At 41.7% G+C, this 16,906-nt stretch overlaps 1 protein-coding gene across 5 annotated transcripts; it reads left to right on the top strand.

Annotated features, from left to right (window-relative positions):
• The first annotated feature begins 3,097 nt into the window (after positions 1–3,097).
• Positions 3,098–16,301, top strand: oga (O-GlcNAcase). 5 transcript variants are annotated; one of them, XM_027277473.1, is made up of 19 exons: positions 3,098–3,677; positions 4,065–4,116; positions 4,650–4,747; positions 4,915–5,045; positions 5,188–5,359; positions 5,460–5,558; positions 5,651–5,935; positions 6,042–6,200; positions 6,432–6,535; positions 6,658–6,936; positions 7,030–7,233; positions 7,546–7,720; positions 9,271–9,324; positions 10,792–10,877; positions 11,957–12,061; positions 12,652–12,743; positions 12,831–13,023; positions 13,111–13,270; positions 13,672–16,301. In XM_027277473.1, the coding sequence occupies exons 1-19, from the start codon at positions 3,500–3,502 to the stop codon at positions 13,806–13,808; spliced, it is 2,763 nt and encodes a 920-aa protein (XP_027133274.1). In that variant the 5' UTR covers positions 3,098–3,499; the 3' UTR covers positions 13,809–16,301. The 5 variants fall into 5 exon arrangements, with proteins under 5 accessions (XP_027133274.1, XP_027133271.1, XP_027133273.1 ...); XM_027277470.1 differs by having other exon boundaries at positions 6,345–6,535; positions 6,658–6,921; XM_027277469.1 differs by having other exon boundaries at positions 3,101–3,677; positions 6,345–6,535.
• Positions 16,302–16,906: the final 605 nt, after the last annotated feature.

The following is a 16,906-nucleotide window of genomic DNA, read 5'->3' as shown; positions in this document are numbered from 1 at the left end:
AAGATTATTTTGCAGTTTTTGTCTAGTTTGCTCATCAAAAATAGATCTAGTGGATGGCGTAGTCGTCATATTCATCAAGGGTATGTACTACGCAGCACTCACTTATAGTTGTAAAAACCAATTTGAGAGTGTTTGTACAAAATCTATATTTAGAATATTGTTTATTTGCTTATATGTAAAATCACTTTCATGTATGGCGGAATATTTAATTACTGAAGTGTATATGGTAGTTGGATCACTTGAGAAAGAGAACAATGGTCATGTGACCTACATGTGTTTGCTCAGTGTTTGAAAAAGTCTAGTCGGTCTAGTTATTACATTATTGCCTTTATTACATTCAAAGTGGCCAAAATTATGTTGTTGGCATGTATTACATTATTGGTTTCTACAGGAGTAAATAATAAAATGAAGACTAGTTGAACTAAATGTTGCTTGGGTTTCATGGTCTTGATCTAGACCAGGGTTTGTCACAACTTTTTACATCTTGCACCACCTCAGATGATATTCATCCCATTAAGTACCACCATCCGGCTGGTCCTGTTCAACTACAGACAGTTAAAGCACGATGCAGGTTTGTTCATAATAAGAGGCTTCTCCTGATCTGCACTTCTTCACATTTGGAGCCAAGACTGCAGTGTTTTTTTTTTTATCTTAGTCACAGTACATCACATTTTTTCTCATAACTAATCATAGATGAAGTGTTACCCTCATGACTGTGACTACAGAGCAGCCTGGTTTTAAAACTATAGTATTGTACTATAGTATAATAGTATTTCAGAGATTCCTCTGCGTACCACCAGTGGTACTTGAATCACAGTATGAGAACCAGTGATCTAGACCTTTTCATGGCAGTCTTTTTGACTTGTACAGGTGAAACTAATTTTGCTGCTCTGTTCCATTAAGAGTCTCAATGAGCCAACATGCCCCGGAAATGACTCATTTTAAATGAGTGTACCGTCATTAATAATAATTACACTAGTGCTTTTCCTGCTATGACATGTCATAAGGTTTAATTTGCTCACTGTCATGACTTTCTGGGAGACTTCAATAGCATAGCATTTAATGTTATTAACACTTGCTGCTGTCACAATCCAAATGTCAGCTATGAAAAGAAAACTGACAAAGGAGAAAGGGCCTCTCCTGCAGCCTTCACCAGCTTTTAACTCATGCAAATTGTACTTCCTTTGCAGAGTTACTTCCTGTATTGGTTTGAGGTAATTATGCAAAAAAAACAAGTGCATATATCCTGGTGATTTGAGAACAAAGCATGCTCACACAGGACACACAGGCTCAAATCATAACAGATGAGCAGCGCCTCCTCCTCTCTTGGAGCTCAGCTGCATTCCTAATATGGACTGGAATCTCAAGATGGTACAGGGCTGCTGAGATAGTCAACACAAGGACTGGAAAGAGTGAGACAAGGGACGTTATCTGTAAGTTGTCGTGCAAAATAATAAGCAATGCAATTATTAAACAGGCTGCTTTATTAAATGGGGAAATTATTATTGCACTTTTAACAACAGATAAATCGGATAGTCATGGCAGGAGGCACAATGGACAGCTGCCTCCTCTTTGCACTACTTCCTGGACTCTGTTATTGTCATTCCCCATTTGTAGTTCTTTCTCATAGTTTTCTATTTGTATAAAACATTTTTATTTCTACAGTTACTTTCTATTTTTTATATAGCCTATATTTTTTGCATAGATGTTAAGCACAGGTTAACTTCTTAACACAGTTATATATTTATCTTCTGTGCAAATGTTTAATTCCCCCTTTCCTCATTTTTAACTTCTACAGTTTAACTCCCCTGCACAATTTTCAATTCCTCTGTACATATTTTAAATCCTGTGCAAATGTTTATTCTGTGAGAATTTAGATTTATCTCAGGTTCATTTTAACTTGTGGTATATGGGTTCAGAGGCGCCGGCATAAATTTTGGGCCCCATGACAAACAAATCTAATTGGGCCCCCCCTCTGCGCAGCTGTTGTCACCACATTTCTAGGACCTAACTATCCCATCAAAAGCTTTACATAACTCTAACTAAAGGCTTGCAACTGTTTTGCGTATTGTAGTTCAATACTAGTACTAGCACAATATTTACTGCTGGTGATTTGTACATGCATGCAAGTCTGCATACAGTATGCAGTGCAGTTCAGTATTTGATACAAGATTAAAAGCCGCTATAAAAATGTGCTAAAGGCCATTTTTATTTAACTTTTACTGCCCAAAACATGTAAAAACAAAGAGATAATTAATGGTGGTTTATATGGTTAAATTATATGGTTTAATAATTTTATATTGGTGTTTACCTATTTTTTGGGGCCCTGGCCCTGTCGTCGTGGACCCTTGGAATTGTCCTAACTTTCCCCCCTATACAGCGCCCCTGACTGTGTTATAAGTTAATTCTAATATTAGACTTTTTAACTCTCCTATAATTGATAGATGAGCTGATCTATCTATCTATCTATCTATCTATCTATCTATCTATCTATCTATCTATCTATCTATCTATCTATCTATCTATATTTAAAATAGCATTTTACATCTGATTCAATTGCATTGTCCTATTTAAACCTGTTTTTAATGTTGTATTCTTATAATTTGATATACTTTTATGTTTGTTTGTTTTTTGTTTCTGTTATTTGCTGTCTACTTTTATTTATTGTAAGGTGTCCTTGGGTGACAGAAATAAAATGTACTATCTATCTATCTATCTATCTATCTATCTATCTATCTATCTATCTATCTATCTATCTATCTATCTATCTATCTATCTATCTATCTATCTATCTATATTTAAAATAGCATTTTACATCTGATTCAATTGCATTGTCCTATTTAAACTTGTTTTAATGTTGCATTCTTGTAATTTGATATACTTTTATGGTCTTTTAGTTTGTTTCTGTTATTTGCTGTCTACTTTTATTTATTGTAAGGTGTCCTTGGGTGACAGAAATAAAATCTATCTATCTATCTATCTATCTATCTATCTATCTATCTATCTATCTATCTATCTATCTATCTATCTATCTATCTATCTATCTATCTATCTATCCACAGACACGCAGTGTGTTTTGTAGGTGCGCAGGTGTCATCTATCTCTTCGCCTCGTTCACATCTTTGCGCTGTTTTGTCACGCAGATCTAGTTCTGACTGGTTTGATCTAGTCCCGTGAGCATGCGCACTCGGTGTAAACAGGAAGAACCGACGCAAAGCGGGGCAGATCTGCTATAAAGAAGAACATGATCGACCAAAAAACAGCGAGCGGCTTCATTTCCCTCACTTATTAACGCACACACATGTCGTCGGCCACCACCTGATGGTATTTTCGTCACATCTCGTAGAAAACAGTCGCTGGATATTCGACAACTTTGACAGACTGACTAATACCGTGAAGCTAGCCAGCGTTAGACAGTGACGATTTATTTCCTGTGCTCGGCGGACTGCGTTTAAAAATAACCCGATACTCTCTGAATCTGTGGCCACGCGTTGAGAAAATGGTTCAAAAGGATAAAACACTGGAGACTCCTCCGGTGGATGGTGAGCAGCAGCAGCAGCAGAGCCCCAGCCCAGTCTCCGGAGAGGCTTGTGCAGAGGCCCCCGGCCCGGTGGAGGAGTCCAGCATTGCAGTCGAAGCGACGGGCCACAGAAAATTCATAAGCGGGGTCGTGGAAGGTAAAGTTAATAATAAATAGACTTCATATATGTTTACATGTGGTCTGCATACAGGCATGCATATTGTATCACAATGCCGCAGCTGCTTTTGGTGGAGATGGATCAGTGTTGTCAGACATTAGTTTAACCTACACCTGGAAAACATCTGGACGTGTCACATCATCAAATATGCAGATTATAAATGAACAATCACACGATCACACAGTGATCACATGTAATCGATGATTTGCTGTTGAATTTTGTGTGGTTTGGCCTCAATCAGACTAACTAAATCAACTTATTGTACAGATGTTTTCACACTTTATGACACTCCACAGACTAGAATAATTGTGTGCACAGGAAATGTATCTGATGATGGAAAACTGAATGTGTTGTTTGCTGATGCAGGCTTTTATGGACGACCGTGGACAATGGAGCAGAGGAAAGAGTTATTCAGAAGGTATGTTGTGATGAGTCCTGTGATTTTTTATTTAAGCGAACGTGTAAATCAAACTACATCGATAACATAGCTAAGTAGGGGTGTCACGATTCTTTAAATCCGCAATCAGATTTGACAATTTTACAGCCACGATTTGATTGAAACGTTTAATTTTTGCAGCATTGACAGTTATGCCATTGTCAGACTATCGTGTATTGATTTGTACAGATCAGCAGATCATTGGTTGTATCTCCTGACAGCTGTTACATTTTCATAATAGTTTCCAAAAAAAAAGATATGTTGTATGATATACAGCCATATATTTTTTTGTAATGTAACACAAGCCATGTGCTTATAATTGGAAACAAACTGTCAAACATATAAAAGAGGACCAATAGATGTCAGACAGGTACTTTACAACAACAGAATCATTAATCCCGCCTTAAGTTTTCATAAAACGATCAACCGTCCTTATGATATTTAAATTGTGACACTCCTCGTAGCCGGATAATGTATGTTGTTATTCTGAGTTTCCACAAACTTTTATTTCACAGGCAGCAGAAATGGGGACTGAATACATACCTTTATGCACCCAAAGATGATTACAAGCACAGGATGTTCTGGCGAGAGCTGTACTCGGTGGAAGAAGCAGGTGACTACAGATCTTTGGATCGAAGATGATGAATAACGCCTGGTTATCTAAGTTAAAGGGCGGTCTGCATATTCCAGTTTTAAACACGGGTGAAATGTTTTTAAGTTCTCATGAAAACACGGTGATGCATTCAGTGAGTGACTTTCCACTTTCCAATGATCCTCCAGAACAACTCATGACTTTAATTGGTGCTGCTACGGAGCATGGGATAGAGTTCATCTATGCCATTTCCCCTGGACTGGACATCACGTTCTCCAATCAGAAAGAGGTTACTGCACTAAAGAGGAAACTTGATCAGGTATTGCAGCATTTTGAATGTTGTGTTATGTATTATAAACAACGTGTTGCAACTCTTGATACGTATCTTCAAGTGTCCCATGTGTCTTACACTCTGTAACCTTTTTGATTTCATTTCCAACCCCTTCCTCGATCCCCCTCAGGTCACTCACTTTGGCTGCAAGTCATTTGCCTTACTTTTTGACGATATTGACCACAACATGTGCCCTGCTGACAAAGAAGTGTTCAGCTCATTTGCACACGCTCAGGTTTCCATCACCAACGAAATCTACCAGTACCTGGGAGAGCCCGAAACCTTCCTCTTCTGTCCCACAGGTAGCCCAGTTCTGTGTCTGAATCATTTGCATATTTTACACAATTCTTTCATCTACCTGTTTATTTATTATTTGTTTGTTTTATCGCCTTTTATATCCAGAGTACTGTGGAACATTCTGCTACCCAAACGTCCCTCAGTCCCCCTACCTCCACACAGTAGGCGAGAAGCTGCTGCCCGGCATTGATGTGCTGTGGACAGGTGAGTCTAACCTGTCACCATTAGTACTGTTAGGTATACAGTCATACATCTCAGAGCAGTTGTGTACACAAATTCTTTTTTTGTTTTTGCAGGCCCCAAGGTGGTGTCCAAAGATATCACAGTGGAGTCTATTGAGGAGGTGTCAAAAATCCTAAGAAGAGCCCCGGTGATCTGGGACAACATTCACGCCAACGATTATGACCAGAAGAGGCTTTTCTTGGGTCCGTACAAAGGCCGCTCCACAGAGCTCATCCCCAGGCTGAAGGGAGTCCTCACCAACCCTAACTGCGAGTTTGAGTCCAACTTTGTAGCGATTCACACTCTGGCCACTTGGTACAAGTCTAATATGAATGGGGTACGCAAGGATGTGGTCATGAGTAAGTATGATCTTCACGTTTACTCATTTGTGTTGTTTTGATGCGGACACACTGCTCAGCAGGTCATAAATCCACGCGTTTGTTTCTCCATCTTACCCTTTACCAGCGGATGGCGAGGACAGCACAGTGTCCATCCAGATCAAGTTAGAGAATGAGGGCAGTGATGAAGAGCTGGAGACGGACATGCTCTACAGTCCACAGCTCGCTTTAAAGCTGGCTCTCACCGAATGGCTGGGAGAATTTTGCGTTCCTCATCAATACAACAGTAAGAGCAGCCCCGTTATTGAATCATCTCTGTGCTAATGGATTGTCTAGCAGTAATAGGTTCATCGTGTTGGCATGGACAGCCTGAAATGATAGTTTGATGGCTGAAGAACATTATGTATTGAGGCTCAACTCTGTGTTTCAGGCCGACAGGTGCCTCAGAGTGGTGCCAAAAGCACAGCCATCGATGTGTCAGCCATGGCTGCTCCCTCTCTCTGCTCTTCCACAACAGTTACGACGGTGTTCCAGCAGCCCATCATGTCTCCAGCCATGCCACCTCTCTGTCTGGATCCACTCTCACATCCAATGGCAAAAAGACCTCAGGAAGAAGAGGAGGTGAGCTATTTTTTTTTTTCCCCTCCTGTGGTTTGGTACCATACAGAAATTCCACTTTTCTTTCTCTAATATTATATCTGTATATGGTTTTCACAAGTATTAATTTTACTGCACCTGTGCAGGTGGAGGTTGAGAAGAAGGATTCAGATGAGGAGCCCATGGAGATGGTGGTGGAGAAGATGGTGGATGAGCCAGAGCCAGAAGCAGAAGCCGATCCAGAGGAGAAGCTTGAAGGTCCTATCTTAGCTGAAAAAATGGCTGAGGACTTGAAACCCATGGATACAGACAAGGAGAGCCTGGCAGAGTCAAAGTCCCCCGAAGAGTCGATCCAGGAGGACTCCGGGAGCGATATTGCTCCCATGCAGACAGACGATCAGCTCAAACAGGTGCCGCAAACATTTGTGAGTTTTGTTTTTCTCCCCTTTACACCCACAAATCCGTGAACAAACGAGGATCCCCCACAGAGTCGCTTTATTGCCGGTTTGTGTTCTCAGGATGTGTTCGTGCCTGGGCCCAACGAAAAGCCCCTGTTCACAGCAGAGCCCCTCACGCTCGAGGACCTGAGCTTGCTGGCAGAGCTCTTCTACTTGCCTTATGAACATGGAAACAAGGCCGTGCAGATGTTGAAGGAGTTCAACTGGCTACGGGCGAACAGCAGCGTCGTCAGTGTCAACTGCAAGAGAAAGGAGTCCGAAAAGGTTGGTCCATTCACTGCGAGGAGTTAAGAGAACGAGGTCTGACTGAGAAAACTAGTTCATTATTAACTGAAGTCGGATGCTGAAAACAAAATGGTGGATGTGTACTACCCATACTGTCCATTGGGTGGTGTGGTGATGATAAGAGATGGAGTGCGCCACACAGAATCATGTTCTGTTTAATAGTGTAAACCACAGCTTCCCTTATTAGACTATCTGCCGTGTGCACAGAAAAGCACAAACACTTTAAAACGAGTGCATTATTACATTACACAACATTGTTTGTACTTATTTCTGTCTCTGTGTGGCCCGCAGGTAGCAGAATGGCAATCGAGGGCAGAGAAGTTTGAGGAGATGTGCTGCTCAGTCATCCAGATGTTCACGCGGCTGTCCAATTCGGCCAACCGCACCATCCTGTACGACCTCTACCCTTACATCTGGGACATCAAGAGCATCATTTCTATGGTCAAGTCTTTTGTCCAGTGGCTAGGTATGTATGAGTGGAACCGTAAGGCACTTACTCTTAGAGAGCAGTAGCAGAGCAATAGTCCGAGCGAGTCACAGGCGCACACACTTCATTAAACAAGAATCAGATTATAATAATAAGAAAAAAAACCCTCTAATGATGGATTATTTAGCTGCATGGATTTTGTTGTAATGCAGGATTTTATGGGGCTAAATTTATCATCACATCACACATCTTACATCTTGCACAGTCTGCTTAACAGATGTTAGTATAACTAATCAGTTTTCTTTGTCTCATTGAGACCTCGACCACCATCTGTAAGCAAGGTGGGAATCAGAGCCAGGCCCCATTTTAATAGAACATTTTTTATTATAGATCAGCTCAGCACAGATCAGATGCATCACTTCTTAATAGTTCTGATTATATTAATTGCTCTTGTTTTTACCACATGTCTTCTTTTTTTTCTTTTTTTTTTTTCTTCATCTGACTGAATGCCGCTTGCACCGCTAGCATTCTCCTTATTTACTCCATGGCTACTCCATCCCGGTGATATCTAAACTGGGCCTCTGTGGCAAAAGTCCCAGCAGGGTTACTGCTGCTTGCTGTGTATCCAGTAACATCACTGCTGCATTCCCACACCAGACACTTGCTTCCATCTCTCTGTCTGTGGGGATGGGAGCCAGGGGGAAGTCCCCATCCCCCACCTCCCCCCTCCTCCATGCCCTAGCGCGCACGCGAGCTTGGAGAGCAAGTTGACTGACTGACTGTGGAAGGCCATTCTGGTGCGTAAACGGGAGTCAGAAAGACCCAAACCGGTCTCTGTTTTTTTTTCCTCCAGCGAACCATAGAAATGCACTACACGTTTTGTGTTGTCGCCTCACTGAGTAGTCTCCAAACTGAGGCGATGATTTTAACTCTCTGAATCATTTGCTCAATCTGTATCAGGGTGCAATCCATCACCTTGTATAAGAGAGAGTATACGCTTTCTCTCCTTCTCTCCCACTTTCTCCCTCTCCTCTTCACCTCCCACTTTCCTTCATTCCTTCAAGATGGTGCACTGTGATGCAGCTTGAGTGACATTCAGCCTCGTGATAACACCCCCATCTTATTTTTGGGAGTGTTCTTTGGAATAGTCTGAAGCACCAGCATGGCCTGTAGGTTACCCCCCCCTGTAACCCAGTTTCATTCGCAGGTTTCTGTCCTGTCCGGCTATATGGTAAAGCTGAGGATTCTAGCCCACAGTACACAGCAGGCAGCATACCCACACTGGCAAAGCCACACCAAAAATCAACACTAGTTGTTTCACGCACCGGGAAATTATTGTAACTCCACTCTAAGCAACACAGGGGAAACTGCGTGCCCTGTAATTAACATCTTAATAACTGCAGTGTCATTAAGTGCCTAACTGTTGACTTCTGCTGTTGCCATTAGCGTTTTTTTTACATCAGTCCCCATGTTTTCCCCTTTAATAGAAGCTGTGCAGTCGGCACTTAGTCACAACCTCCGTGGTTATTGTACTGAAAACACTTACTAATAACTATTTTCTACTGTTTTCTCCCTTTTACTGTGTACAGATGGAAGAATCCACAGTACAAGTTTCTACTGCTATTGGATCGACAGTGGCCGATGTACGCACAGTGCTGGCGTTGTCTTTCTTTTGTTCATGTTTGAAACAGATTTATGTCATTTTTTTAATTTTTTGATAAACTAGATTTATAAATGTAAAAGATTGATTTGGAGGAAAGGAAGCAGGCCCTCCGGATGAAGTCACATTTTGCGCAGCGATATTAGTTTTGAATTCTAAGTGTTAACTCCCAAATTTTTCTCTTTGGCAGCATCTCTCTAACTTATCTTTTTGTTTCTGTCAGTAGGCCTATAGAAATTCCCAGACCAGCCTGATGCACCTACTCAAGGGAATTTACACTTGGCTTTGAGATTCAACCACGGCACATGGTTTTCATCCTACCTCAGGGATGTTTCTGACTGTGTAGCTACGATACCTGTGCGCACATTAAAGCCTGAATCATGCAAAGAACAAGAGTTGCATGTTTTCTGCGTAACTGGGATCGATCCTTCAGGTGGAAGTAATCCACCGAGATGTCTAAATTTGAGTAAGCAAGTTCAGAGTTCCTCCCGTGGGTGCATCTGTGCGCTGTGTCGTTTCGTCAGAGGGATTGTTTTAGGCGTCAGGGTGAGGTTCATATGTAAAGCAGTGTTAGTATCCTTCCCGCGCGCTGCATTTGTCTGGTCACATGACAGGGCTTCTCGTCAACCAGGGTTAGACTTTGTTAGCAGCAACGCTTCCGTAGGTAGAAGAGCCCTGTGTGCTTCAGGTATATCCACCTATATCCACCGCGTTGTCCCTGCAGCGTGTCTCACCTGCGGTCTGTCTGATTGTGGCTTGTAATGGTGAGCCGAGAGGCCCTTTTAACTCGGGGAATGTTCACCCTACCTCTCGTTCCGTCTTCCTGGTTTGATGACTCCCCAGTCATGTGACGAGGCAGATAAGATGAGAATGTGACTTCACACGGGGTGCTAAGATGAGTGGGGTGACGGCAGCTGAAGCTTACTTTTGTAGTTCATAGACAGTATGGGGTTTGTTTTTTTTGTGGGCTCCGATGGTCAGTATAGTATTTATGAAGTCCTTCGGCTGATCTGCGCTTAAGTCTGTTCTCTCTTAAGTTTTCGGACTGTGCGTTTCACTGCATGAAGTGCTTATCTCTTAATCATGCGTACCATGTTATGTGGAGCAGTTTGACATTGTTGTATTGGCAAGAAGAGTTGGAGGTGCAGAGATTTTTAAAATAATTCAAATCTTGGACCTGATTTCTTGCAAACACGTAAGCTTTAGTTGCTCAAGCCCCATTTTATCATAAAATACTTCCTCTGAATATAATTTATCTATTCCAAATTAGGTCCATTTTATGTTTTTAATGGTTTAAAAAAAAAAAAAAAGACAATTTATTTATATGGATTATGCTATTAGATGCATATGACCCCCCCTCCCCCTTCCTTCCCATCTCCCCACTCGTTTCATCTGTGTCAGAGAGCCCCATCCTGTGGTAACAATGTCCGCTTGGCTCTGCTCCTAACAGGGTGTCGTAGTCAGTCCTCAGCACAATTCCTTAGAGGAGACCAAGAGCCCTGGGCCTTTAGGGGAGGTCTAGCAGGAGAGTTCCAGGTATCTAATGCACTGAATTTACAGCAATCAAATGGAAAAAAAAGAGTGTTGTTAGCAAAGAAGACAATGGTAATATGTGCGTAGGTATGAAGGGCTTTGGTCTGTCGAAGGTGAGCTGATTGTACTGGGTCAGGCTTCATAACACCCGGGTTCCATCCCCTTCACATGTCCTTGTATTACTCTTGGGATATTGTCAGTCTGCGAGAGCGGAGTGGGTGGCCTGAAACCCATCCTGACAAAAGAGCTTACAGCCAGTGTTTGGCATGGCATTTTCTGATGGATTAATTTGAATTTCTTTCAGCAACTGCCCAAGGAGATGCTGCTTTTCCCTAGCGCACGCAGCGCAAGCGAGCATGGCTAGGTTTTATTTTCATGACATCTCATTTCTTTGCAGGAAAAGCACAGCGCACAAATTACCAAGCCAACCCCTTTGCAAGCGCACGCACAAGCATCGCAGCGCCCGCGAACAACGCAAGCATGTTTGCAAACGGGAAAACTCCATGATCAAACACACCTGCCCAGCCAAAAGTATTCTCTCCATCCTCGGAGAGTCGCAAAACTCATGGTGGCAACTGATATTGAACGGCTCAGTTTGCTCACATTTATATTTTCCACTTTGGTTTTTTTCCTGGAGTTCTCTCCGTCTCTCTCTGCGCCAGCATCATTATTTTTCTCAACAGGAGGGTCCTTGCGCAGCGAAATATTGCGATGTCTTACAAAAAGGGAAAGGAGCATCTCCTTCAGCCAGTAAAACCTTAGTCAGACCAAAATACAACCCTTGTTTTATTATATTTGAAAAGCAAATATGTGTGTGCTTGTTGTGCTATGTTCCTTTGGCAAAATTGAGAAATGTGGCGTTTGCTGTTGTTGTCCGCTGTCAGATAAATAAGGAATCTCAGTCAAGAGTGTTTTTTCTTTTGCAATATTTGTCATTCCAGAGCACGTTTCTCCCTTTTTTATATTCCCTTTTTTATCTGATAGTGGCTCAGCTGTAGCAAATACACAGTGAGGCAGTCAGCCAGTCACAGCACATCACCCGGTCTCAGTGGAACTGAACCTGTTTCTTTTGATACCCACAGAGATTGTTGCCAATAGAAGGGGCAAACGATCTTTTCTACCAACCTCCACCTTCAATGCCAACCTCCAAACTCTATTCCATAAGGCCGTACTTTCCCAAAGATGAGGTAAGATGTTTGTGCGTTTAGCTGCATCAGACTTTCACACCAGAACACATTTTGTCCTTGAAGAATTAAAGAATACAGTCTGAAAGATTAATAAGACTGTTTACAATATGACACAAATTAAATATGATCTACATAATTATGTTTATTTATTTAGCCTTTTATATCTGCAGTCACTGCGGGCCCTCTCTCACAGAGTCCATGTTGAGTTTCCACAATAGTTGAAATGAGTAACTACACCACTAGGTGCCACTGAATCTCACATACTGGTCCTTCAGTAATGCTTAAACATTATAAATGTACGGTTGTAGAAATGATGTTAGCCAGTTGTTTGTATTCCCAGCAGAACTGGCCTAGTTTAAGCTGTGAATGCTCTGTGCTTGATATGCCACGACGCTATGCTCAGCTGCTCAGTGCTGCATGTGAAGGCAGCTTCAGATTCTCTAACCACATCGACATTCTTTGTGGCATTTTCTGGGCGTAGCTTTGCTCTTTTATATCCACTGTTAAGGTGTGAGTCATAATCATAATTATTATAGGTGTTGCAACTCACCCACTACAATAACAGCCGTGTCTGACTTTCCGTTTCGCAGGCTGCAGTTTATAAAATCTGTAAAGAAATGTACTGTGAAGGAATGGAGGACGTATCTTTCTCTGATGAGGATCCTGACCTCATAGGAGACAGGTAAAACACGGAGATGTACTTCAAACCAAAGCCCGGAGTGGAATTCAAATCAAAATGGCTGACACAATACACACTGTTTGTTCACAGGTTAGTGGGAGGTCTCCTGACACTGAGTTCAGAGTACGGGTTTGTGCTAGAGGACGATGAAGGCATCTGTGGTTATGCTCTTGGTACCGTGGACGTCAAGCCATTCCTCAAGAAATGCGAGTTGAGCTGGATTCCGTTCATGCAAGAGAAGTACAACAAGCCAGACTGCCAGAAGGACCTCACAGAGGCCGAGGTAGGATCTTAATCTGTCTACTGTGATAACACCCGTATCAGGTAGCATATGATCGTTGAATTTTTCTTCACCGTGTCGTCCCCGTAGAAGATCATGCTGAGTTTCCATGAAGAGGAGGAGGTTCTTCCAGACTCTTTCCTCTCCAACTTTCCCTCTCTCATCAAGGTCGACATTCACGCCAAGGTCACTGACCCCAGTGTGGCCAAAAGCATGATGGGATGTCTTCTATCTTCTCTTAAGGCCAACGGTAGGCGGTAACCGTCTTCAGTTATGACAGAAATGTTAATTGCTACCACTCGTGCTAATTACAGAAAGATTGCATTAGTGTTATTAGTCGTGTTGGCAAAGGGTGTTTTTAATTAAATGTTACTCGTCGTCTCACTGATCGTGTCTACATGATATGTGAAAATGAGACCGGTTCTGAGTTAAATTTTCTGTAAACCTGTCGGGGTGTTCAGCTTTAAGAAACAAAATCTCAGAGTGCTGACTGAAATGATCTGCTCTTCCTGTGTTAGAGGTCTTGAACCAGTTTATTACTGGCCAGGGACTCATGAAAGGATTATTAGAAGCTTAACTCCATATTTGGTCATAGTCATTTCAGGAAGATAGAGAGTCAGTGTTCATCTGTTTTTTCTCTTTGACTTCCAGGGTCCCTCGGTGCTTTCTGTAAGGTTCGTCAGACTGATAAGAGAATGTTGGACTTCTATAGTAAGCTGGGATGCTTTGAAGTGGCCAAAATGGAAGGCTTTCCCAAAGACGTCATCATTATGGGACGCAGCCTATGAAGAAACGTCCTGCTACAATAAAAGACGGAGAAAGAGAGAGAGAAAGAGAGAAAAAAAAAAGAGAGAGAGAGAGAGCGCAAGTCAACGTGGCTTAAACATGTTTGCTACCTTCATGAGAAAACCTTCCATGATGATTTTATACTATATCACCATCTGGGCTAGCCCCGGGAAACCTCTTTTTAGGATTTGTGTACAGAAGCACAGCAGTCGCACACACACACAGTTTCCCCGTGCTGCCCTTAGATATTCTGGCTCTGTTGGATTCAGCAGCTCTGAAGCTAAAAGGCCGAGGAGCGATCTGTAGTCAGATGATTTGAGCCAACATGGAAGAGTGTCACTCCAGCGTTAATTTCTGGGGTCCCACTTCTCATATACCTCCAGGAGGCAGGAAATAATAACTCCATAAGCCTTTTCCTGATTTAATCCAGTAGCCATTACGTGGATTATGCCCGCATGCCCTTACGCAAAGTGTCTCTATCTGAAATGGAAGCATAGCTGCGAAATGAGGGCGGCCTGTATCTCGGGTAGTGTCTCACTACCAGTACGTTCTGCTTTCCCAGCTCCCAACACAGAGAAACAACACAGCTGTCGACATAAGTAGGACACCTTTGTACAGGATGCGAGGTGCTATGGGAGAGTTTGCCTTTCATCATCACATCATGGTATTTCCAATTGCACCACAATAGACTCCAAGAAAGGGAAGAAAGTGGCGCGTTTCTAAGAAGAAGTGATGTGAAATGTCTTCACAGGTGAAAATGTGGGTGGAGATCTGTAGCTTTCGAGGCTTCTGAAACCTGTTCTAACAGAGCAGCAGAGGAAAAGTATTTGTTGAGACCGCTAAAGACTCAACAAGGAGGTCTTTTGAATTTCTGTTCATGTGGTAGTAACGTTTGGAAAGCAATAGAAAAGCTTCCACAAGTTTACACACACAGGGTTATCAGCCTATTTCTGTTCAGCGCTTCGCTCGTGGCCATTTTTCTTTTTCTTTTTTTTAAATCAGAATTTCATTTTTTTGTTCATTCCCCCTTTTAAGCTATTGCCTTTTGGTTTCATTGCCTTTGGATTTTAGGTTTATATTACAGACCCAAGTGTCTTCTGTGTAAAGACTTTCCTAACGCGTGTCAATCGGGTACAGCTTAGAGAACACTCATTTTGGGCATTGGCCTTGTTTGTTGCTCGAATTCCAGAGATGTTGCCTGACATTGACAGTCACATGTCTTAGTTTTGCCCTAGCAGCTCCCAGACTCCAGCACAGAAATCCCCTCAGTACACCTAAACTGACTGACTGCAGTGCGTCCGCCAGCGAAAGCTCAGACTGTCTCATTATGTTTACGTAAAATGGCACTTTTACTAACATTAGTCTGGCACCATTTTACATTTGACTACTTCAGTTAAAATCGATAATCGTAAAGATGTAGAAGCATAAACACTCCCTCTGTCATAAAGCTGCTGTTTTTTTTTTTATTAACCACTAATTCCAAACCCGACCGCGACGTCCGAGAGATGTGCCATGCTGAAAAAGTTATTCCATGCTACTCATTGTTATTAGAAGATGAATCAGGTTACGTGTGTCTTCTTGCATCCCTCCCTGCATTGTTTCAACACTGCATTCTCTCAAACTAATGTCTTCTCGGTTGAGCCTCGGTTATCGCACAGGTTGTTTAAATCCTGTCACCAAAGTGACTCCCACGCTGTAGAAGTGTGGGGGCGTTCGGAACAGAAATTCCCAGGCCTTTTTCCTATCTGTCCATCGAATGTTTTATATTCTGACACATTTCCCATTTTTGTTTTGTAAATGTATATAGTTACTTAAAAAGAAAAAAAAAAAGCACTTGGAGATAGGAGTGTTCTGTTGGTTGCACAAGGATCTTCAGTTGCTCTAAAGTAGCTGCCTGGCAATGTGATGTTTTGATACTGTGTACTTTCATAATGTGCATGAGGTGTATTGGATTTGCTGTGGCGGTCATTAGAGTAACCTCATCCCGTGCTGCATAGAGGAAGAAGCATGCCACTCACCTCTGTGAGCATAATACTGTAGTTGGTAGACAGTCTGTAAACACTGTCAATCATAAAGTGTTATTATTTTGTATGTCTTTATTGAAACTGTGGCTGGCTTTTTGATGTCTTTTTTTTGTAAGGAAAAGAAAAAACTCTGGCCTTGTCCTTGTTTCACAGCCGTCTCACCTTGGCTGCGTTTCAACAAGGTGTGACACTCCCCAAACAGATCCTCTGAAATGACAGCAGAACAACAACAGACGCTCGTTTTTCAATGGTTCACTCTGCATTTTTTTTCAGTTCGTCTACGCTCGACAACCGTGTTGGATTTAGAAATGGGCTGTGACTGAGAGAAAGGGCTCCGACTGTGCATTCTGAGTTTAGGCTGTGGGGGGAGAGGCAGGGAGGAGGGGGGGTGTTCATTACAGTGACAGTTTACCGTGTAAAATTTGTATGTAAGATACATAAGATTAAAAACTAATAAACCATAATACGTTACTCGGTTGCTTTGTGTCCTTTTTTGTGTTTTTGTACAAATATTTCTGTGAGCCAGTTGGATCGTTTCTGGACTTCAGGAGAAATGTTTTTAAAATGTGAACAGTTCTCATAACCTGTGTTTGAGTTTGTTTTTCAGGATTAAATACAGTTCTTGGACATTTCACTTTTTTGTTTTTTGTGTTGTTTCTCACAAATCATAAAAAAAAAAAAAACATTAAATATAGTTTAAACAAATGTTGCAATCCCTTACTGGGTATTATGCATAATTTGTTATTTCTTATTAATGTATTAGTTTATCTTATTATAAATTATTATTTTAATTAGGTTTGTTTTTCTGGATTGTATAGGGCTCTTAAACATTTCACTTTTTCATATGGACACTTTTTTTCTGAAGTTCCCTCAGCAGAAAAACTCATTTTTGTTGCAATCCTTTACTGGGTACTATGCATAATTTGCATTGTAATTTCTTATTAATGTATTAGTTTATCTGAATTTAATTGTTATAAAATATTATTTTACTTAGGTTTGTTCAACTGGATTGTATAGAGCTCTTTAACATTTCACTTTCTCATATGGACACTTTTTGTGTTGTCTCTCAGCAGAAA

The sequence above is a fragment of the Larimichthys crocea genome, chromosome III, assembly GCF_000972845.2.
Source record: "Larimichthys crocea isolate SSNF chromosome III, L_crocea_2.0, whole genome shotgun sequence".
Classification (NCBI taxonomy): domain Eukaryota; kingdom Metazoa; phylum Chordata; class Actinopteri; family Sciaenidae; genus Larimichthys; species Larimichthys crocea.
The sequence above is the reverse complement of the archived record's forward strand: the minus strand, read 5'-3'. Positions and strand labels throughout refer to the sequence as shown.

What these genes read in the sequence shown, in the direction of transcription:
- oga (XM_027277469.1), top strand. Translation starts at nt 3,500, where the DNA reads ATGGTTCAAAAGGATAAAACACTGGAGACTCCTCCGGTGGATGGTGAG. An exon ending in GTACTCGGTGGAAGAAGCAG is followed by an intron (nt 4,748 to 4,914) that starts GTGACTACAGAT and finishes ATGATCCTCCAG; the next exon opens with AACAACTCATGACTTTAATT. An exon ending in CGTACTTTCCCAAAGATGAG is followed by an intron (nt 12,062 to 12,651) that starts GTAAGATGTTTG and finishes TCCGTTTCGCAG; the next exon opens with GCTGCAGTTTATAAAATCTG.